At 37.3% G+C, this 24,066-nt stretch overlaps 1 protein-coding gene across 1 annotated transcript in view; it reads right to left on the bottom strand.

The window, feature by feature from the left end:
- Positions 1-5,254: 5,254 nt before the first annotated feature.
- MMS22L (MMS22 like, DNA repair protein) overlaps positions 5,255-24,066 on the bottom strand; it is an 86,919-nt gene continuing 68,107 nt past the window's right edge. The window contains exons 17-25 of the mRNA XM_052685300.1: positions 22,063-22,205; positions 21,173-21,315; positions 20,900-21,059; positions 18,546-18,715; positions 12,244-12,455; positions 9,953-10,119; positions 8,599-8,695; positions 7,309-7,476; positions 5,255-5,959 (exon numbers count right to left, since the gene is read on the bottom strand). Of these exons, the coding sequence (XP_052541260.1) occupies positions 5,878-5,959; positions 7,309-7,476; positions 8,599-8,695; positions 9,953-10,119; positions 12,244-12,455; positions 18,546-18,715; positions 20,900-21,059; positions 21,173-21,315; positions 22,063-22,205 (1,342 nt within the window). The 3' untranslated portion in view covers positions 5,255-5,877. The remainder of the gene's footprint in view (positions 5,960-7,308; positions 7,477-8,598; positions 8,696-9,952; positions 10,120-12,243; positions 12,456-18,545; positions 18,716-20,899; positions 21,060-21,172; positions 21,316-22,062; positions 22,206-24,066) is intronic.

Here is a 24,066-nt window from a genome sequence, read left to right on the forward strand (position 1 = left end):
GAAGATTGTGGTGAGGTGGGGATTGGCCTCTTCTGTGTAACTAGCGATAACGCTAAAGAGAATGGCCTCAAGTTGCACCAGAGGAGGTTCAGGTTGGTTATTAGGAAAAACTTCTACAGAGAGTGATGAGGCACTGGTGTGGGCTGCCCAGGGAAGTGGTGGAGTCACCGTCCCTGGAGGTGTGCAAGAACTGTGTAGATGTGGCACCAAGGGATGCTGTTAGTGGGCATGGTGGAGGTGGGCTGACAGTTTGACTCGGTGATCTTAGTGGTCTTTTCCAACTTTAATGATTCTGTGATTCTGTGACATGATACAGCAGCAGCAAGAGGGTACCAACAGCTTCCTCTGCCCCTTTGGTCTCTGCTGAGCCTTTCGTATTCAAGTGCTGTGCATATTCAAGTGTGTGTTGTGAGGCAGTGTGCAGCCAGTCCTTGCATTCCTGTGTTCAGAATCTTGGCATTAAGAATTGTTGCTTGTGATTTTAACTTAGCGGCTTTCAGGGAGTGCGCCTGCCAGGATCGTTCAAACTTTTGTAACTCTTTTTTTCCTTAAGTTTTGCCATCTCTACTTCCCTTCCCCCAAACCTGTGCAGACATTTAGTACATCAGTTGCAGAATCATGGAGAAGTGGATAATTGAATATTCACACATGCAGAAACAACACAGGCAGAATGTGGAACAATGTGGAAACAAGCACGGAAAGAGGCGGCATCTGTTTATTGAAAATTAGAATGTAGAATAAATTAAGAGGGCAAGGTTAAAACACTTCATCTGCAGTCAGGGTTCGCAGTGGGGGAAGACTGAAGAAAGTTTAGCACAGAGATGTAATAAAGGGCTTCTACAGTTTAATTATGATATTTCTGTGAAAGTATATTTAATTTATATTGAAAAAAATCTTTTTTACGTGGATTTTTTCCCCTTTAAAATGTGTCCCTGAAAAAAAAAAAAAAAGAAAAAAAAAGAAAAAAAAAAGCTTAGGTTCTGCAAAATTAAAGTACTTAAAATGTTAACTCTTACCTGGGTAGCTTAGATTACGTTGCAACATTTGGAAGTGTTGAAAAACAGAACAATTTTTTCTTTTAGGAGTAATTGAAGAAAGCTGAGCTCATTTTTCCACCAGTATATATAGCAATATAGATGAAGTTGGCCCTGTATGAAATCAATGTATTTAGCAGACTCGGACTTCTAACACCTGTTCAGGCGATGTTGTTCAGGAAAGGCTGTGCATCTGAGGTCAGCCCAGTGGACTGAACAATGCAGTGGATTGGGCTGTGACAGAGTTACTGCTGGCATTTCCAAAGGTCTGCAAAGAGCCACACCTGTGGTGCAGGACCTGGGTTGGCAGTGGTTTTGTTACACGTATCTTTAGGTTTCACATATTCAGTCTATAGAAGGGTTACCCCTTCCAAGCTGCTCATGCAGACAAAAGCCATATCCATAAGTCATTCATCATAAAACAAGCCTAATTATGCTATGACATACTGACACTGCATCAGATTTCTGATCTTCAACATAATTTTATAACCATTGCTAACAGATGGGCCGATTACACTGAATTTGAGTTTTAAGTAATAGTTTAATCATATTTTATAATTTTAAACTGAAAATATCCATGCATACATAATTTCCCGAAGCTACTGAAAGGAGCAAAACCAGAGTGCAGTAAAACCTCTTTTTTTGTTTCCTGAGGGAAATGCACTGCATTTAGGTGGACGGGAGTTCCTTAAAGGACTCCTTAAGTAATGTCTGCCGTTGGTAGTTTCTCTTCTGTGCAATTATAGCAGATTTGCGGAACCTTTTTCTTTGCACAGATCTCCTGCTCTATTCCAGCATAAAAGGCATAAATTTTTCTATTTCAGAGGCTCTTTTATTGAAACAAGTGCCTTCCCCCTACTATTTTTTTTTGTCATTGAAAATGAAAGCAAGGAGTAATTTAAATTATCACGTTTGTGCTCTTTAATAACAAGAAAAATGGGAAATTCTTATAAAATAGATGGACAGCTTTGTGGGACTGCTGGAAATTAGATGTGAATTTTGAACAGCAGGCTTCTTTATCCCTCTTCTCCTTATTTTTCAGTTGATTTAGGGTCAGTAAAGGAAAGAGAAACCTGGCTTCCATCTCCTTGCTGCTGTTTGTGATGGGCTGGACATCGGCTTCACATCACAAGGGGGCAGAGGTGATCTGAATTCTGTAATACTGAATGTAAAGAAATACTTTCTATTCAGCTGTCCATTCCCAGATACTGCAAAACAGAAAGGGCATAGTTGTCCTCTGGCCCATGAGCTCAGTGGAGAAAATGCCCACAAGGCTCATGGCTGCTGTACTTCAGAGAGGTCTCCTGTCAATGCCATCTGCACTTCTAAAACAAAGGAGACATTGGGCGTGGACCATGCAAGAGGTTTTGGGGAAGAAATGGCTCACTGAGATTTGATATTTTGTTAAAGCACCATTAAAGTATGGTGAACCTTAAATGATTGTAATTAACGTTCAAAATAGCTTAATACCATCAACTTTTCATATAAAAAAGCAGAGCAGGACTGAATTGTTGTTAGAGTTGTTATTGGCGTCTCTAACTGAAGCTTTGATAATGCTCTTGCTCCATGCCTATCAGGTCACAAAAGCTTAAGAGATTTGTGTAAAAGCAGCAGAACTGCAGTGGCATCTGTCTAAACATGAGAGGTGCACTGAATTACTCTTGAACTGGTTGGAAGTGGATGACTTTTAAGGCCCCTTCTCACTCAAGTCATGCTATGATTCTATGACCTATATTGCTTAGGGGAGAGCTGATCATCCTGCAAATGACATCTGCCCAATTAGTGGAAGCATCTGATAACCCACTGCTCTTGAGAAACAAAGAATCCAAAAACTAATGCTGTGCTAGGCAGTGTGATGCATCTATACCCTATAGTCTGCACAGGATTTCTGTTCTGATGCTTCTGGGTTTTTCCCTACACAGCCTTGAAGACAGACATCTGAAAGTGCCTGTCCACTGAACGCAAAGAAATGAAGATCTCATCAGTGAGTCTGAGGTTGGTATATGACTTGCTAGTAATGCCAACAGTGCCTGCTTGGGCCCTGCACAAATCCAATACACTTGCAAACCACTCTTACACACTGGTAGGAAGACTAATGTTGAATATTTGGGAGTCACTGAGGGAGAAAAATGTTTCTCAGCTTCTCACCAAGTTGCACCACACTGAAGTATGTGCTGGCTACACCTTGAGGTGACACTGTCAGCTGCTGCGGAACCAAGCTCCACACCACCAGGATATTGCTCCCTGGCAGACTTAACAGGTGAGTTGCTTCTGCTTTCACACTCTTCCTATTCTGCATACAAAGTCCAACACTGATGTGTCAGAACAGAGCCACCCATCTCCAGCTTGCACAAACCACCATGGGGACAAGTCTTTGGTGGAGGGAGATGAAAGCAAGCTTGGCAGGAGATAAGTTCCTTTCCCCTGCCAGAGAGTAAGGATACTGCTCACCAGGAGCTGGAAACCTGTTCAGATGCCCATTTCAGTTGATTTGCAGCAAGGCTCTGTCTTACTGCTTCACACCAAGAATTGAACCTTGCATCTATACACAGATAAACTGCTCCTGTCAGTGGTAGAGCTCACATAGAAGCTTTCCAAGATCTCCTGTTGTAGTCTAAGCAGTCCTCCATGATTGTACAAGGAAGGTAAATTTTTCTGTTTTCAAACCAAACTGTTCATACTCAAAATCAATAGATGCTTCTGTATAAAGGTAATTTAGGAGACAACATTAAACTTTTCTGTATAAGACCTATGTATTATGGAAACATTATAATACATATTGTCTTCTATACTGTATGATTTATTTTAGCTCATAGTGGTTTTCAGTCTTTGTACTTGCATTTAGCACTTTCCTCTTTTTTTTTTTTTTGTTCTAACTGATTTTGGCCTGCTGTTCTGTTGTATATGTGGTAGGTCGGTCCAGACCCTGCGAGCCTTTATCTGATATTATCAAACCTGTCACTCACATCTGCAACTGTCCATACCACAGAATTAGGCCCAACCAAATTGCCCATTTGGCAGTGGGTGATGAATACGATGCAAAATGCTTTATTTCTGTTCACATTAACTTTTTGACAGAGGAGGGTGATAATTTCCAAACTGCTTAAATTAGTTTCTCGTGCAGTAAGAGCTGTCATACATTTGCATAAAGCTCTGTTGCTTTTTCAGAAACTTCCAACCACTGCAGACATTAAATATACTCTATAACGAATCATTTAATGAGGTGTTTAGTAGATTGTTAATCCGCTCTATCCTGTATAAGTCAAAGGTTTTACTTTTCAGGAAATATTACTACAAGTCAGACATCTGCTCTGTAATCTGGGGGGCAGAGCTCAGATTTCAAACACATCTCTTAATCTCACTCAGAGGTGGCTTTTTTTTAATTATTTATTTATTTATTTATTTATTTTAAAAGCTGTTAAGAAGCACAATTCTCATGAGCTGAATCAAACTCCTCCCAGGTACAGAAACTTACAGGAAGCTACAATGTGAGTTCAGTAAGTCACTTTCATAATGAAAAGAACCTCCATGTTCTGCACTATTAAACAGCTGTACAGAGGCTTTTAGTTAACTGTGCTATTTGAAGTAAGGATAGCTGATTTAGGGAAGAAGACTATCTGATCTGAACGGATAACATTACTGTAACAAAAGTGAAGCTGCTCTGAACAACATCTTAGGGATTTCTGTGGTGTCTAAGACACTAAAAGAATTTTTCCTTCGCATTAATGTTATGAAATTGGAATCTGAGTAACTTTAAAAGTGAACAGCCTCTTTACCAGCATTGACATGAATGGCAAATGACATGAACTTACTGTTCCAAGAGTTCTGCCAGTAGCTGAGTAAACACAGGTTATTGTGGGAAGGCATTGGAATTCCATAGGCATTAGTGAAAGATTCCCAACAACTTACTTTGGAAAAAAACTGTAAAAAAGTTACAGAGCTGCACCTATCTAGAAAGACCCAAGACATAATCCAAAATATTTGGCAAATCTGGCTTTCCAGGCAAACAGAAGTTTGCCTATGGTCAGATGAAATACATTTCCCAAATTAACACTTCCTTCAGAATCCCATCTGCCCTCACTTCTTCAACTATTTACACGTAGTATAATTTTAGATGTGGCTAATCAACACTGTCATAACTAAGAAATAAAATTATGGGATTGCTGTAAATTCTGGGTTAATTTTGAGAAGCGTAATGAAAAGGAAGAGGACAAGAAATCTGAACTTTTGTTCTTTTATTACCCACAAACATAACACAAGAGATTACACACTGGAAACTGAAAGACTTTTAAATAATGTGGAAGGTTAAGGCAGCTATGTACATTTTGTGCAACATACCAGAAGCCCTTATTTACATATGGTATCTCTGCCATACTGACCAACATGCAGGTGCTGCCTGCATATTGCAAATTCAGCACTACAGAAAAGCTTCTCTTGTTCTAAAATAATAAATTAGAAATTACAAAGTTAGAACTTTCTTATGAACATTCTGAATGAGGTTTTCCAAAGTACAATGTTAAGAGGGTCAGGACTCAACGTGAATTGAGCTTTCTGAAATTATTATGCATATGTGCTTATTTTTAAATCCTGCTTTGTACGGTGCAATCCAGGCTATGCTTATATAGACAATTTAATTCATTTCCCATATCTTTCAATCACTGTACAACAGTATATTAAGAGTTACACTTCAGATGCATGACAATATTCAAATACCACAGAAAACACTGAAATAAATACATAATTAAAAAAAAATGATATAAAGAATCTGGCTAGTGTGTTGTACTCAGCAGATTATGTACCAGTGTTGGAACACTGAAGGGGAAAGAAGGATCACCAGCAACTGCTAACCTGCCTCATTTTCCAGTTTTTGTATCTCATTTTGTCCAGCCTCTGAGAGGTGAGTTAAAAGCCTTTTGTAGGCTTCCCTGTTGAAAAACAGAAGAATGTAACATTACTTAAACGATTTCACACATTTGAGCAGTAAAGTAGGTAATTCCCAAGCACACTGAATGACTAACCCTAATAACTTCTTTCCTTATCTATTCACAGCTTTGTTTGCTGTGATTTTTTAGCACGGCCAAGTTGAAAGAAAGAGAATAGTACAGTTTGCACAACAGTGTTGCAGCAATGCTTAGATGTCTCTCTTACTTAGTAAACTACAAAAAACTATACATCAAAGACCAAAAGTGGGTAGTATAAAAATGCTGCATATGACGGTCCTTCAGTCTGAGTCAATAAAAAAGTGAATAATACAACTGTAGCTGACTTCCATGTTTTATATTCAATGGAAGGTGAATACTTCTTGAGGAATTCTTCATGGCTCATGAGTTACATTCGTGCACAACTCTGTTCTGTTTTTATGTTGGTGCTATTTTTGTTGGTGGTTTTGTTGTTTTTTTTTCTCCCATAACCCAGGCCTTGCCAAAGTTTACTTCAAAAATTCTCCAACCTGAGGTGTGACCAGCATCTACTCTTTGAGGGGTCTCAGAATGTGCATTAATGCAAACACTGAAACCACTTCCAAGCCTTGACTCTCAAGCCCTGCACTCCTGTTAGGAGACCTAACAGGAGTACTTTTGACCTACATGCCACAGTGTGGAGCTTTTTGGTTTTTTGTAACAACATTCATGTGGTCGCTGAAAGTTCAGGGCTTCATCTGCACCAAGAGTTGCTGCCATCTGTGCAGAGTTGCTTTCCTCAGCTTCCATTGCTTCCTAAGGCTAAATGGATTCACAAGTGAAATATTTCTGTCCTAGGTTCTCTGGGGGCGAGTGGAGGAAGTGTGATTCTGTTGTGCCTATCAGAGAGGAGGCCAGACTGTTCTGAATACCCACAATTCTCATAAATTTATATTATGAGAGAACTCTTGAAATTGAACCATGGGTTCAATTTCCCAAACACCTCAGATCATACCTGATTTTACTGTAATGTTGTATATAAAACATAACATTCTCTAGAAAAGGGACTTACAGGAATATTTTTTGGGCAGGAGTTTTTTGTTTTTTTTTCCCTTCAATTTTACAACACACAGTGTAGTGAACTGAGGCAGGCTGGCTTAAATTGTATGTGGGTTTGTAGCTCTAATGTCATAATTTCTCTGAAATTACTCAGCAGATGTAGATGGCCTAAAACCATGAAAGGTCTGAGCAAAGGAGATTTTGGCTGATCAGTTAAAAATCAATCATTTTTGACTATCTGTCCTGCTTGTTTTCAAGAGATCATACCTCTACTCTTCACTGTCAAAAAGTGGTATTAAATAGAAAAAAACCCAAACCTTTGTGCTGCATTTCTTCCAAGACCTTGTTTGTACTCTGAATCCTTCAGAGACTGCGTCAGCGTGGGAATCAGGCTGGTAACTAATGTCTGATCCAAGACTGCCACTGCTTCTAGAATGCTGAACACCCGGTGATCATACAGTGCAGTGTAGTCCTGGATAAAGTGCCTGAGGGGGACACAGAGGCATTTAATGCAAGGTCAGAACTAGATGCAGAGAACATGCCAAGAACAACTGAAGAAGCTGTTCAGAACAAGCAAAACTGGTTGCATGGAAGCGATCGTAGTGTTACAGTGAAATACTCTATATGCAAATTCCTTCCACAAACAAAGCCATGCTTTTGAAGGCTAATGCTAAGAAAGAAATCACATTTATTTTCAAGTGAATCAGCAGATTCTGCTGCTGTTTTACCAGAGCTGACTTGTTCCAGAGTACTTTAGTTTGTAATGCATCTGTCTGAACGGAAAGCATGGAAAACTGAAACACAGAGTTATTATTTAACCAAATACTCCAGCAAAAAAAGATATCTAGATTGAAGTCTGCAGAAACAACACCAGCATTTCTTATAAAGCTCCACTAGATCTAAGGCAAGGCAGACCATCAGACGGAAGAGCATACATTTGTCTATTTGAGGGTATTTAATGACCACAGATTGCATCTAACTGAGGAGTTACACCCTAGGAGTGAAACATCTCATGAAAGTGATACAGCTCACATGGAGGCATCAGCAAATTGCTCAGGGGCTTTCATTTTAACATTATCCAATACAGCAGCAGCGTTTAGGTTTGCAAAATGTCTTTGGGTCTTAGCTCCTACATCTCTTCTGCTGCATCCACATGAAAAAGAGGATTCATGTTGCTGAGGTACGGAATAAGTAAAATTGACATTATATTAATCTATTCATTTGTCAGAGAAACAAATAAATGAAGCTTGTTGGACAAGGATTTGATCTTTGTTATATACACTTCAAATCAGGCATGCCCACAGCACGTTACACAACAGCACTACTCATAAGGAGATTTTCCCACTGCAGCAGCAGTGTAGTTTTCTATAATAGTCCTTTCAAAACAGTACTTAATCCATGAAAAAGCAGATATGTTTCTCTATTTTTTTGCTCTGGCTTTTTGGCAAAGTTATGTTTAAAACCAGTGCCAAAAGTAACATAATTTAAGTACCATAAACAAGTGACAATGCAGTATGTTGAGGATAATTAGTTGTTTTTAAGAAAACATGTTTGCTGTCAATTGGATTGCAGTAGCTTCACTGCCAATTGGCATATTTTCTGGTTACCTAAATACAGAAGTCAGCTGGGTGGCACGTTCTCCTCCTGACCTTGCTTGGCAGCCCTGTACCATGTACTGCACAATGAGTGTAGATATTTTTTTAACTGTAAAAGAAAAATCACAAGATTCACACAGAGCTCTTGAACTGACCATCTGGAGAATGTCTTTCATGAAGACTACAATTTTTAAATGAGAAAATAATGGGTTTTATCTTACTTTGATGCAAGTAAAATGACAGAGTAGTTAGCTAGAATGGCTATAAGAACAGCATGAATTTCAGATTTATGCAAAGTCCAGTTTTCAACACCATCATCTTTTAAACGTACGGATTTTTAAATACAACACTGTCTCCTTAAGTCAGAACAGAGACACAAGCCCTTAATGGAAATAAATTTAAATAAACAAATCAGTTTTGTTTTTATTCTTTAATTGTTCCTATATTTGAACTCAGAAAAAGCAGTCTTGGCATTATAATCTGCTCAAAGATATACAGATCTACTCCTTGCAATAAGTGTTCTGAATTCCACCCTTTTGTGTATTTCCAAACAACAACAATGGAGCCCACTGTTTTCTTCCATTTATGTCTTCCAACTGGATATTCAAGTTGCTAGATAAAGCTCCTCCTTTATAACAGTGGAACTGAGCTGCAACTTCTCTACAAGGATATGGTGGAGTCCTGTGAGTTGGTGGCTGCAGAATCACAGGCAATTTAGCTCATTCTGCTCCAGCTCTAGACAGCTGTAGCTACAATGGCAGAAGGGGGAACAAAGGCATGTGCTGATTCAGCTAATCTCCTGAATTTATCTTGTCCCTGAAGCTTTTACAGAAAAGCATCAAAAATTGCTTTATTAGTCAAAATTCCCAGGAGAAGTCAGAGGTTAATCTCCACTGTTCCTAATATCTTTTCTGGTAGCAAGGACTGGACGTTTTTTGGCACATTTACAGACTTTATACAACTATGAGGTGAACTGAGTATTTTTTAAGAAGCTAAAAATACAGAAGGAATAACTACCAAGTAGAATGAGCTAAAAGAAGAAAAAAAAGAGGGTCAAAGATCCCTTCAAAAATGGATTAAGTATAGCATCTTGATTTCTGATGTCTCTAAGGGGAGAACATACACTAGTTTTAGTTGGTCTAAAATCATCAGGTGCAAGAAAGCTTCCACTGTTAAAAGTCTGGGAGAAATGAGGTGGGAGTGATGGAAAACACTTCCAATTAAGGATCAACTTGTCAGGAATCCATCAGAGTACTTGAGTCAGAGAGAAATTCCTGTCTCAGAGAACAAATTATTTAATGAACAAAGCTTGTATGAAAACCTTACAGGTATAAAGAGATGTATTTAAAGCAAACAAGTAGCTCACCTTGCAGCTCATTAACCAATACCATGCACTTCAACACAGCTGGCAGAACCAGTTCAATGTCACACAGTTCACTGGTCTGGGTTCTCTGAAGTACTTCAAGAATGAAAGCAAGAACTGAGGCCAAGCGAGGAGGTGGAGCGCTACCTTTGAACTGCATGTAGTTTTCACTGGGAAGACAAAACAAATCAAAATAAAGCCTGAGATACGTTGTTGTTTTTTTCTTCCGTCCAATGCAAGCACCGTATAATTGGAAATAATATTGTGATATTTCAGCAGAAGGCCCATTACATAGATTTCTATCTTTATTTAGACTCGGGTAATGGCTTCTATTTATCTTAGTCTTAGAAATGGCTCCCAATTTATCAGGACAGTGATGTCTTCCGACTCCTCTGTTGAGGAAGTGAGAAATAGCAGCCATAATTATAGTTAAAAAGCCAAATGTGACTATAAAAGATAAAATATAAAGAAAGCAGCACAAAATAATGACACAAGGAGTTTAGATTCTGATACTCTGAAATAACATTCAAAATACAACTGTTGTTCAATTACCGTATTTAGTTTTATGTCTTATTGTTTGCTCACAATTCAAACTTGTGGTAAAAGCTCTGTTGTTACACTGGCACTATTAATTTGTAAAACAGTGTGATGAAATGGGACAGAATCTCTAATTTTGCTCCATCAGAATTAACACAATCATCTCCGGTACAAAATTTGCTGCAGAGAGTAAGGTAACCTGCAAATCTGCATCAAGAGCAAATATTGACACTACAGAACAGAGCTGTCTCAATTGTAATTATTTCATTTGTTATTTATTTATTTATTTTTTACCCCAAAAGGATGAAAGGTTGAATCACTGTTGATCTGACATTACAGATGATTTTACTGAAATCTAAAGTCTATTACTGAAATTGGAACATCCAGTAGAGAAAAGTGGAGATAAAATACACAGAACATCAGTTCAAAAAAAAAGTACTCCCAGAATCTGCAAAATGACTTTTAAATATGCAATAGTAGTTAGCATTAGCTGCTCATACAAGGCATGCTCATTTGCTGTGCAATGAGTTAATGAAAAGCTGCTATACCTCTTAACAGCTTAATAAAGCATACTTATACAACTTTGTATACACTTTACAATAAAAGCATTTCCATATTCCCTGCACCATGTGGTTTTAACTCACTTTAATATTAGCATCTCTAAAATCTTCTGTTCCATTTATTTACTATGAAAACTGCACACTATTTTTTGGGGGTTGTTTCTTCACTAAAATGATTATCTGACCTGCATAATCTATTTTTCTGGTTCAATTTCTTCTGCACTACAGCAAGATATTCATTAGCTTCTGTATGTCAAGAAGGCTTGTAAACTCTGTATGCACTTGTGTATAGATCTAGTGGCTGCCTCCTGACCACCAAACAGTTTATAAATCAGACTAAGATATTCTTCCCAGATCACTAAGAAATGTTTCAAGTTTTACAAGTCACAAAATGCCGTTACACATTCAGAATTTTCTTTCCACAGTAAGGCTTAAAATTCACACATTCATGCACACATTCACAAATGATTCTATTAAGATAAGAAAGTTTGAGTATTCATAAGCTAAAAAAAAGAATCAAGACTGAAATTTTAACTCACTCCCTTTACATGTGATAATATAGGCTTTACCTAAAGCACTATCTACTGTATTTACCTGAGATAATCATTAATATTCTTTCAATGAATGTGCATACTCACTCTTTAATAAAGAAAAGTACAATTACCTTAGATGTAAGCAACCACCTTTTATTTGAAGGAGATTAATTTTTTCCCCAATATGGACAAAGAACTGCAGATCGTAGCTCTCCATCTCCCTCTTTCCATACCCCAAATTTTGTATTTCTCCTTGGTAGCTGGCACATCTATGTATATCCTGATATGTACAATAGCATCTAGTCCTCCCTTTCACTGGCAGCTGTTACAGATATGGTTCTGTGATCCTAAACACAGCCTGAGATACAGCCATAGGATGATATGTATTGGAGTGCTTGCTTTTTATGTGGCCATATGTTGTATTATTCTTATTATAGTCCAGGACCTCCATCCTCATTGACTTTCTCACCAGTCTCCAGATGATCTCATTTTTACTCTCATGCTCTATATTCTCTTCCCTTTTCTTATTTTCCTGCCCAACAACTTACAGGCTCTTCCTACAGCCTGACTATCAGTTACTGAGATGAGAACAGTGACATTCTCTTCTTCATTAGCTGTTTGTGAAATCTGAATAAGCAGTGCTTTGTTCATCATTGGATCTTACTTTATGACATGCAGAGTGGTCTTCCGTAGACGGAGAGCCTGAGGGACTGTAATGGAGCTACACAGAGCAGTCAACATAGGATGCTGCCCAGCTCCAAGTGCAGTTGGTGAAGAAGGGAGAAACCGTCCAAAATACTGTTGAACAATGCTCCCAAGCAGTTGATTTAAATAGGCCCCCTGAGCTTGGGACTGACAGCATATAAAGGACAGGCCCTGTAAAAGATAACAAAGGGAGAAGGAAATTGAATAACTCCTTATTGTTGAACAAATTTAAGAACAATAAGCTAAATACTAATTACACACTTTATAAACTACTGCATGATAAAGAAGTATCAACAATTTGCTGCATCTGTCAACAAACCATCAAGTCTGTGGCTAAAGACTGAACTGGCACAAGGCTTACAAAGGAGAGAAAAATCTTATACTGGACTAACTAAAATACTTGAAAGATAATCTTAAGACCACATGATCTTCCTTTCAAATCAGAAGCAAAACATTAGCTTTTCATGCCAGGGCTCAGTTCCCAAAAGCTACAAACTTCTTTTTCACTTATGTACGTGGCCTAATGAAGCTAGAATAGTGGTCTAACAAAAATTTTGCTCATGGTGTGAACAAGTCAGAGTAAATAAATCACTGTTTTTGAGGGAATTAATTTTTTTTTTTTTTATAATTCATTTAAACAAAGCCAAAAATACTGTGACTTATCCAATACAATCTACATTGATGCAGAAAAATCTAGGAAACTACAAACTTGCGTAGAAAGTGACTACGTAAACATTATCTAGAGTTATACTGCATATACATGTAGTTACATCTGTGGGAAAATAAGTATTTGTTTTAGTGGTAAAAGTGTCAATGAGAAAAATTTAAGAATTTACTCCCCATTCCTCAGGTACTGAAAGGAGGAAGAAGAATGAATCACTAAGGGAAGAAAAAGAAACAAAGAAGCCCAGCTATCTACTATGACTAGGGCCTCAGTAAGCAGTACAAATAGAAGTCTCTTCAGAACTCAGTTTTCACAATAGTTTTTCCCAACAAGAATAAGAACACAAAAGAAGTCCAAGCACTAAAGATCATTATAAAGCAACTTCAACAGTACTTCAAGCCACCATTAGTGCCACATACAAGGAATGTGGGACGTCAGTGAATGACGTGCTTCAGGACCTGCCTGAAGATTTGCTGTATGCAGCCCTCCTGAACACACACATCCTGCAAGGGTTGAACTTCACATGCCTCTGGAGTTACTTGGAAACTTTGGTACACCCCAGTGATAAATGCCACGTTCCTCAAACAAGGGAATAAGTAGTTCAGATGCTCTCAGCTGTTTGCTTTACTACAGTAATTTTTTTTTTTTTTTTAGTAAAAGGCAGTTGCTGATATATCAGAATGTATCAGAATTCTTAAGATGACTCTGCTTGGCAAGCAGAAAGCTCAGAAAGACTGCTAGTGATTGTTTAGTTTGTAAGTGTGAGTGTTTGGTGTTCCCAGCGAGATGCTGCAGCAGGCATAATAAAGAAATGCATACACTTTCTCTAGTCCAGCCCTCTCAAAAAAGAAAATCATTCCATAAATTGAACTGACTCTCTTAAGCCACTAGAGTATTTCAACACTACAAAACAACATGTGGGAATCTATTTGACAAAAAGGACACAAAAAACATCATGACCTTACAGAGGATACCTGAAATAATGCATAAGAGAATGTAACACCTGTGAAGAACTAATAATTCTAATCACTGAAATAAGACAATTCTTCAAACCGAGGAAGAACAAATCCTACATAGTATCACAAAAAAAGGAAAAAAACAATTGTTATTAAATAAGATACTCCTCTTATATGAATGATCCTAATGATATATTTCACCTATGAAATATAAGCAAGAAATACTAGAATTGAGATCTCTGAAGGCACGGATTAATTTTTGCATCTCTTGTAATAGTCTCATTTGAAGATAGATCAGTAAGTCTAGACTGATCATTCATAAAAGCATTTTCATTTTTGAGCTGAAGTAAACTGATTTTTTATTTTTTTTTTTAGTTGTAGGATGGGAACAGAAGTAATCTGAAAAAGAAGGAAGGATTGAACTGAATAACAACACCCTGCCACAAATATTATCAAAGATACTCATTTGCCAGAGAGAAAATAAAAGGATGGAAGTTGCTTGAGACTTTTTTTCTTCATCATGTGATGAGGATAAAGAGTGCCCTTGATACTCAATAAGGAGAACTCCTCTTCATCCCGACCTTTTTTGGTGGGTCAGGCAGAGATGCTGCCTCTTAAAAAAACATAATTTTTAAAACCATGTAGTAATACCAACATCTCTCCTCAGTAAGGAGGAGTCTCATTTACTTTTTTTTTCCATGCAGCACAGCAGAAGTTCCAAGTTCAGCATTAAACTGTTCCAAGATAGAAATTCTTTCTTCCAAACTAAAACAACAAGAAAAATCACCTATTTTGTGGGTAGCCAGAGCTCCCATTGTCCAAAATACAACCCCCCTATATGCTAAAAAAAAAAAAAAAAAAAAAAAAAAAATCATGAATCAGCCTCTACATATTAGAGAATATTTAAAGCACCAAACCTCTTCAGGCAAGAATCATCAGATGGTTAGGCACCCACACTTCTATTGATCACTGGAAATTTCCTTAGATGAACTTGGATTTCTCTTTTGGACATGAAAGCTCACTGACTTTAGCTCAATATTGTGCTGCTTATTTTGGGACCCTCCTTTTTCTTACAAAGCCTAGAGAGCAGCAGACCTGTACAAGGCTTAACGCCACCATATCCCAAGTGGCACCAGGGATAAACTACCAATGTTGCATGGTGGCTGTGAGTACAATAGCAAACTACCCTAGGCAGCATTGGCCAAGGGCGTGATTACAAGGAGGTCACAGAGTACTCTCTTCTTTTAAATCCCACTAGTAATTAACAGAGATGAAGGAAGTTACTGTTCATATGACAGAGGAAAGAAACACATGTTACTGGACTGCGATTCTGGACCACAGATCTGAAAATAATCACTTCAGACCCTTAGGACAATCCCTAGAAAGCAGATGGACATTAAAGAGTTGAGAGCACTTCTCTCCCTCTTTTCTTTTTTTTTTTTTAATTAACTATTTTTTAGTTATCTTCTCAGATTAAAGAAAGAAAAACAACAAAAACAAAACCCCACCAAAAACCAAAGACATTTGAACAGGAGTAGAGGAGCATGACAACATCTGCTCCTCATTTCAACAGAAAGGCAACTGATTCCTGTGTATGCTCACTGCAGGAACCTTTTGTAGCCAGAGCTGCCTCTCTTCTGATTTATCCATATATCTGTAAATCACCTGTGGAGAGCGAAGAACCGATTAGTATGGATTACTGGAACTATTCACTGCAGAAATGCCAAGCTACCTAATGATGACTTACAATATCAGTCCTGCTGTTGGAATAAATCTGCTGTTCACCAATTAATGTTGTACAATTCCTATTAAACACATACTGTAATTCACAAGATGTATTAATAAGCTTGCTCAAATATCAGACCACAGATGTGGCTTGCAGGAGGGCTTTTAAAGTCTGAACTCTGACAAATGCTGAGCCTGCACAGGCCCATTAAAATCATGGAAAATGTATGTGCCAAGCACTACTTAAAATGAAGATCTTTTACCACTCTTCTGTATACAGATAGAAGTAAACCATCTTCTGTATTTGGACAGGATTAACACTAATAAATCTAGCTCATTATTATGTATATTATGCTTATTACATGCACCTACACCATAATCTGCAAGATGTATTTAAACTATTATTTCTTCTCTAGAATAAGTTTTATGCTCCAGTTATTTCCCACATTACTGGTAAATATGTGTTAAAACTCCTCCAAAGCATACTCCAAGAAATCCATCAAAGATATCTTGAGTAATATGTTTCAACAGCCTACTATCACACAAATCAACTGTGTTTGTTTGTTTAGTATAAACAAACACAAAATACCACATGATGGATTTTATATGCCTCATTATCACGCAATTACAAATAGTCTCATAAAATTATGAAGTGATTGCTCATTCTTGTTCTTCTACCTTTTTATTTTTGAAATTTTTCACTTAAACAACTCTGAAGACAATTTTGATTTTATCTCCCTACCTCGTCTATTGGGAAGCATCTCTGCCTGTGGAGGGGTGGGAGGAGAACTAGATAAACTTGGTCTTTAGAGGTCCTTTCCAACTCAAATAATTCTGTGATTCTATGAAAATCTTTCCTAAGTTGTAAAATATTATCAAAACAGATGGAGCACAGTGAAATAATAAATATCAATATAGTAGCCCTATAGGCAAAAACCATAAAAAAAAATCCCCCTAAAAATAGTTCAAAAGAGAATTGGGACTCTTGCAATAGAATACTGCTTTCCACCCCCATGAATAGGCACTGGACACAGGGTAGCCTCTCAAGGACAATCTGATTAAATATTTCACCAGCAACTTAAGTTAATTAAGAAAGAGTTTCTCCCAGAGGATGTGCTTTGTCTGTGTTTCCTCCTAGCATGGTTACATGCTCACACATATACTATTTTATTGCTTTTCTGACATGGATGATTCATCTATTTATTTATGCATTATTTAATACATTAATTAATACATATTTATGTATTTGCATCAACTCACACATTTCAGTAATCCCCTATTCACAAAATCATTAAGCAAATGTAATGGGGATGCACATGAGGTGAAACGGAAGGAACTTATCCTTAAGTCAACTTGGCTGAAGCCAATTGTGAAATGTTTACTTGAGAAGTCAGAGCTCCTAGAACTTGTGTGAACCCAAAAGACCTCAGAAGCAACCCCAAGAGAATAAGTTTTGTAACTGATATTGAAATATTTTCCATTTTGCATTAACCATAAGTTTCTCAAGTAAAGGGTGAGGAAACATTTCTGACTGGATATAGAAGTCTGCAGTATTTTAAAATGTTGGAACCATGTAAATAGAAACAATTAATAGAATTTAAAAGTTCAATATTGAAATAAAAAAAATGAGTCTTGCTCTCTTTGCCCTCCCCCTCAAAGTGTTTATCAAAATAATTTCTAGTTTTCCAGGATAGCATTGTCTAAAATGATCTAGCTCAGATTAGATCATCTAGCTTAACCTGAAAGAACATGGACTGAGTAGTAGATTACTGAAGAGGCCCACGATGGGGTCAGAATGTCAGACAGAGAAGACAGGAAACAAAGGTCTAGAACACTTGGACTTCAAACCAACTTGAGTGGCTTCACATTAAAACTACATCTCTAGGTGCAGACTACAAATGAACAGCATTCTCTGACTGAAATACTAAATTACCAAGCGGACAGTCACACTCTGTGGTAACATCAGTGTCCAGATGGTCCTACATGTAAACAGCTTCTGAAAATACCTACAGAGCAGAAAAGCAAGTCGTACCTGCATGCCACCATATTCATTTCTGTATGACGTGATCAATCAGAATGCAACTTTTGAAAGAGGGAATAAATCCAAGGGATCTTTACAAAGTCACCACTGCATTGTTTCACAATACAATCCTGTAAGTAATCGCCTAGAACTACAGTCTAAATGAATATTAGAAGGGAAAGGAAAAAAGGAAGCAGGAAGGAAAAAAATAAATAAATAATAAAAAAAGGCTTTGCAAGGTTAAATATGTTGACTTATTTTCAAACTACATCCTCTTCCTCACTTACAGGAATTAATCCCTTTCTACAACACAACAAGCCTTTCAGGAGCGTAAGGTAAGCTTGACTCATGTTAGCATCAGCAGTAGAAAAAGTTGATTCAGAAAAACAAACCCTCAAAATATTAAGATAAAACAATGCCATGATATGCAGAGGCTTGTCTTTTGTTACTAAGACCAAAGAAAAATAGAGTAGCTCATCTTTAATTATCTACAGTTAACAAAATCAAGGATGATTTAAAGCATTGCTTTGCTCTGTCATCTCAATAATTGTCTTGCTATATATCATGATTCAGTGTTTCACAAATCTCTTATATGAGACACAGTGTAAACAGCAGGCTGGCTAGGAGCCTCTCTATTTGCAGCAAACAGAACAGCAGCTTCTGGAGTGTACCTCAGCATAGCTGCATGCAATGACAGGAAAGCGAATGGATGGCGGGCAATTTTCCTTCAAATTCTTCAAGAAGAAAAATCTTCTCTTGCTGCTTCTTAAAATTCAGTCAGCACTTGTTTGATTACAGGAAAAAAAAAAAAAAAAAAAAAAAAAAAATCTTCTCTGCTGCATGAATCTTTTCCTAAAGCTACATTTGTCTGCTGATAATAGACTTCACATATTTACCTGAAGATAAAGGTGTAGGCTTTCCTGAATGGCGGACAGTAAAGCCCCAGGCAGCTCTTTGTCCTGCTGCAGCACTGAGTGAGGCAGCAGCAAGCAATCTATGATGCGGAACAGGAGTTGCTGTGCTTTGGAAGTGGCCAGTATTGGTGCCCAGAATTTTACAAGACATCCTGTAGAAAGAGAATCAAGAAAATCCAAAGCAATTTACAGTCAGGGAAATTAAAAAAGCTAAGAGAGCCTAAAAAGTAAAAAAGGAAGTATGTTGAATAGGTCATCCAAGAATAACAATAGCAACTGTCTCATTCTCTCATACTATTTGCATGGTATTCCCTTAGAAAAAGCTCAGTGAAGAAAAAGTCCATTTCCTGTTTATCAACATCAAGCCATTTCAATAAATTACAAGGTGTTGTGCAAGTGAAGCTGTTTTAGGAAAAGTACAGTAAAGCTAAAGAAAGGACAGCTGCTCACAGCCCTCCAGAAAAATTAGGTAACCTTGGTACATAATGCTCTGCAATCAGCAGATGTACACTCAGATCACACAGACCTTACCATGTGATCTGATCACACTAGAGACCACTGATCACACTAGAGGCACTGCCTTTGCCTTCCATTCATATTTCTAACAACAGCGTGGCCACTTTAGCAGCTACTCACTCATTCAACGCTAGGAAAATACTAAATGTCTTCCAAATAGTATTTAATGTATTTCATTGGTAGATTAACAGAATGAAGGCCACCTGACTTCACTGAATGAGTACTCTCTCCAGAATAGTGTGGGCCAAGTCCAAAAAATGGGAGTCTCAGACGCACATTTTCTACACATAAATGTATCGCTTGCACAGCTTTGAGATGGTTTTAAGATTTTTTTTTTTCATTTGTAAAAGAAAAGAAAACAAAACAAAACTCCAAACAGTTAAAAGGTGTTGGCGTGTAAATGCCCTCACTTTGCAAAATTTATTACAGATGATAAGAATTTTTGAGAAAATAACAATATGCTCGAGAATGTTAAAATACAGATAAAATAAGGTGCCTCACTAACCAGATTTCTATGTAGTAATTTTCACAAACATTCTCAAGACAATGTTTGATTAGAAGTGACAAAGAATTGCTGGAAGGAAACTCCACAAAAATACGTTTAAGACTTTGAAATTAGTGAGAAATCAGAAGTAGGCTGTTAGAATCTACAAACTCATTTGTTACCATCTCTAAAAACAACGAAAAACAACATTAATCTTGTGGAGTTAGAGAAAACACCACGATCAATCATAGAGAATGAGAATGACCATTTAACAGTACATCTAATAACATCGTGTGAGCTTCCTGTTTTGAAAGATACATGCTTATTTTGGCTAAAAGTATTCCTTCTGTTATCCTTGCTGTGATGTATGGAACAGTAGAAGACACGACATGTACAGTATGCACAAGTGGGAATAGTCTTGATTTGTTATGAATCTTGCTTTGATTTTGTTATTTAATGAGTTCGCAATGCTAAGAAGTGATTGAAATACTCTAAAATACATTTTAAAGCCTTTTTAGAATCTTTTTTCCTTAACTAAGAAGGAAATACAAATTCTTGTGCACAACAGCCTGGCTGAACATTAATCATCTCAAAATACACGGATCTTGCAACAGGAAAGTAAAGTACTTCACAACTGAAATTCCACTACATTTTATGCAGCTTCTGCATGGCAGTAGTGCTTTACACTCTCATCCTTTTAGTCAGGATATATACTATGTATGCATGCAAATCATTACCTCTGTTTTTAAGCTGAATTAAGGTTTACTCTAATTCTAAACCTAACTGAATGAGAATCTGACATATTCACTCAAAACAAGCAGCTTTCTTATTTTCCCATCCTATCAGTATTTCTACCTTTTAATGAAAAAAGAGTAGAATCTGAGTTTTAAGAAAGCACAAGCTGTACATAAGGAATTGTAAATGGATGCGTATAAGATCCCTAATTTACTTAAGCAGACCCATCCACTAACACTGCTCCAACGAATATGATTTTGTATTGCCATACTGCTTAACTGACTTACTGTTTCTGATTTTGTTTGGGTAAAATAAGTGGTTTTTGGTGCCAAAAGACGTTAAAACATCTTAATTTTGAAAAGACTGATTTGAAGGGATAATTTTAAAAAATCACAAGGAGGTTCAATTTCACAGCATCAGAATTGAAAAACCAAAGAAAATTAGTGAAAGAAAATTGAAGTATTTAACTGTAACATCTTGGTGACTTTGCTTTTTTAAACTGTTAGATGGGCAGTACAAAAACCAGAAGTATTAAACATCACATTTTACCGTTTCCTTACAAAACGGCTTCCTAAAAGAGAAAAGGCCACAAAATAATTACCTATGATCCAATATGCAAGTTGCAGACCTTCTGGAGGCCCTTTTGCCTTCAGATAAGGTTTTACATACTTTAATACATCACCTAAATACTCCAGGGCTTTTAGTACCATGGCAGATTTCTCAGGGAGCGTCTGAAGGCCACTGTAAGTTCTACCGACAGCCTGAGAACACAAAAACATCAAGATGATTTCTTTTTGTACGCACAAAGCAAAGCTAATATGTAATTCCTTCTCACTTAAGTTGCACCATGAACTAACACAAAGATATACAGTACCTTAATGAATTGGACGAGAGCATTTTTAGGATCTTGCTTTAAAACTGGTTCTTCAATACGAGCCTTTGAGAGAATGCTTTCTACTTCTTTGAGTTTAAAAATCAGTCTTGTCATTTCAGTCAGCTGTTCCAAATAGGCTTTCCCTGATTGTTACAAGAGAGCACAGCAGTAAATACATCACATAGTTATGCTCTTCTATTTTAGTCACAAAATCATAAAGTGAAACATGATTTTAAAGCATCTAAAATACGGATTCTGCAACTGACAGTGTTTTTCTTGACAAAGAATGCGTGTCTGAAGTAGTTACGTTTGTAGTACACATGCACAGGAATGAAAAATATTAAACATGGATGACCAAGTCTTTCATGTTCCTAATGGTTTTCTTAGAAATCTACAAAATGTGCATAAAAGTAGTTGCTGTAAGATGTATTCTACAGATAATTAGAACTGCAGTGTTTTGTAGAAAAAATGAAGTACTGCTCCAAGACAGCAAAATATTCAATATAAAACAAGAAAAAAATTACTTGCAATTGGAAATTTTTTTTCTTTCAGGGGGTTCACAGCATGATTTCCAACTATTTACTTCAGATTTTCACTTTTTCAGAGCAGTTCCTCCATGGGGGAAAAATAGCTTGTCTCCTTGGGAGCAAGTTTTTGTTCTTTGCTTCCAAGGAAACAAGCTCTTTTATCCTTGTTTGTGATAAATTTGTCATACGCAGAGCAGGCAAGCCATCAATAAATAGCACAAACAGCGCAAAGAAACACAGTTTGCAATTAGGTAAAAGTCAAGGAATACAAACAAAAATACATTTTGTAATTAGCTAAAAATGCCTGCCAGTTTTGCAATACAGAATTGTTACTGCAAACATTAGGGAAATGTGAACACTTACCAACTGTTCGCTCAGCATCTGTCTTGGCCAGCGAAGCACTGGGTTGATCTATGAACATTTGCAAAACGCATCGAAACCAAGAACGCACCGTCAAAGCTTCATAGGATGTGTATCCCATGGTAGAAAAAGCTTCACACAGTTCACTGCATTGGTAGCAGAGGAAAAAAAGGTAAAGAGATTATTGAAAGTATTGGAAAAGGTGGCAGAGTGTCTCATTTGGCTCTCCATGTATGGAAATACACAATTAGAAATAAAGTAACAGAAAAGGAAAATTGACGTTTCTTCTATGTGCTTTGGGGATTTTGCTTGTGATATCCTGATGCCGAAATAGAGATAAAACAATAAACTCTGTAATGCCAGACCTAGGAACGTAAAAGCACACAGACAAATGCATTCACATTTCCTCTACATTAAACAAAACAAAGGGAGAAAAAAATTCACAGTGTGGAATGTCTTATTCCAACAACAGATAACTTCACAGTTCTATCTGAACTGCCAGCATGCAACACAGAACAGTTTTATCTGAATCAGGGTAGAACTTCAAACTGTTGTCGTTTAAGCTATCCCACCCTTCCACAGAAAGCTAGCTCAGGTACCCCAAACTACTCTGAAGTCTGCTCAGTCCCTACTACATGTAAGGCAGAAAAGATCTCCTTTAGCAAACAAAGACAGGTTCTGTTAGATAAGAGAACATAAAAAGGCAGCAAGGAGATGAGAAAGGAAACTGCTATACTTGATGTACACTTGAAAATGTATATATGTATACATTTATGTATGTATTCACACACACAGCAAACTTGCTGTGCATACTTTCAATCATTCACTTCTGCTCTTCCAGACAAGAGACAGGCTGGAATCAAAGGCACAATCAACACTAGATGTACAACCACACTACTCAGCTGCTCAGCATTGCCAAAGTTCTATCTGCCTTACCACCACAAGGAGCTGCTGTAGTGACCTTTTCCTAAGTACATCAGTCCCATATAATTAACTCTGCAGAACCTCCTTGCTAACAGACAGCAGATCTGTTCTATGCCCTGTTTGCAATTCCTATGAGATGAGCTCCTCGTGTGCTTCAGGTCACTGAAATTTCTTGAAAATAGCTAAACATTTTTCTTCGAGAGATTCTTCCCCAGTCAGTCCTAGGTGCTTTGACTTTAATGAAAAATGCTTGTATTCTTTTCTTGATATATGTACATATAAATCTACTTATTTTCTACTGAATTTTTACTCAGGCTTGCAACATAGAGTCCAGATGGACCTGTGGAAGCCAAACTGGATTCTGCTCCTCACTGAATATCTTTAATAAAGGTTTTTGGTTTCTTCGTTAGTTTGTTAAAAGCAACGACAGCTGTATATTTTGTCTGAATATCCCTGTTTAAATGCAATTGACAATAAGGAGACCAAGTGCAAACCACAACCAAAAACTACAAGTTTGAAAATTAAATTCCGTTGCCAAAACAAAAACCACCAGGATGCCTATGGACATTGTGCTCTTTGCAGTAATGTGTAAACAACAAAAAAATCCAAGATAAACCTTACATAATTCGGATGCATGAAGCTAGTCTCTGTGGACACACAGGATTAAAAAAATACTCTCTGCTGCAGACTCATCCTTGTTTCTGTTTTTTCCTTGCAGGCAGGCCACTGAGGCATCTTCCTGAAGCTGGAGAGAAATATGTTCCCACTCCTTCAGAAAGGAAAGAACAGGAACTGCCTGCTATAGGCATGATGAGTGGTTCTTTTAAATCAATGAATTTATGCACATGCTTGAAGATAATTTAAATCTGTTCTAATACTACCATGTACTACACAACACTGACTGGGAAAGGAACTTTAAGCACGACTGCAGTAGAAATACCAAAGCTTGTGCACATGTTCCCAAGGGCACAGCTTGCCCATCAGAGCTTTTATTATCAACACTGAAGTAGCTGATAGGCAAAACAGAGCTTCCATCTGAAAGAGACTAGGCTGAGCTTGCAGGGTGTATAACAGCATCTGCAA

The sequence above is a fragment of the Tympanuchus pallidicinctus genome, unplaced genomic scaffold (genome assembly GCF_026119805.1).
Source record: "Tympanuchus pallidicinctus isolate F22 unplaced genomic scaffold, pur_lepc_1.0 scaffold1, whole genome shotgun sequence".
Lineage (NCBI taxonomy): Eukaryota > Metazoa > Chordata > Aves > Galliformes > Phasianidae > Tympanuchus > Tympanuchus pallidicinctus.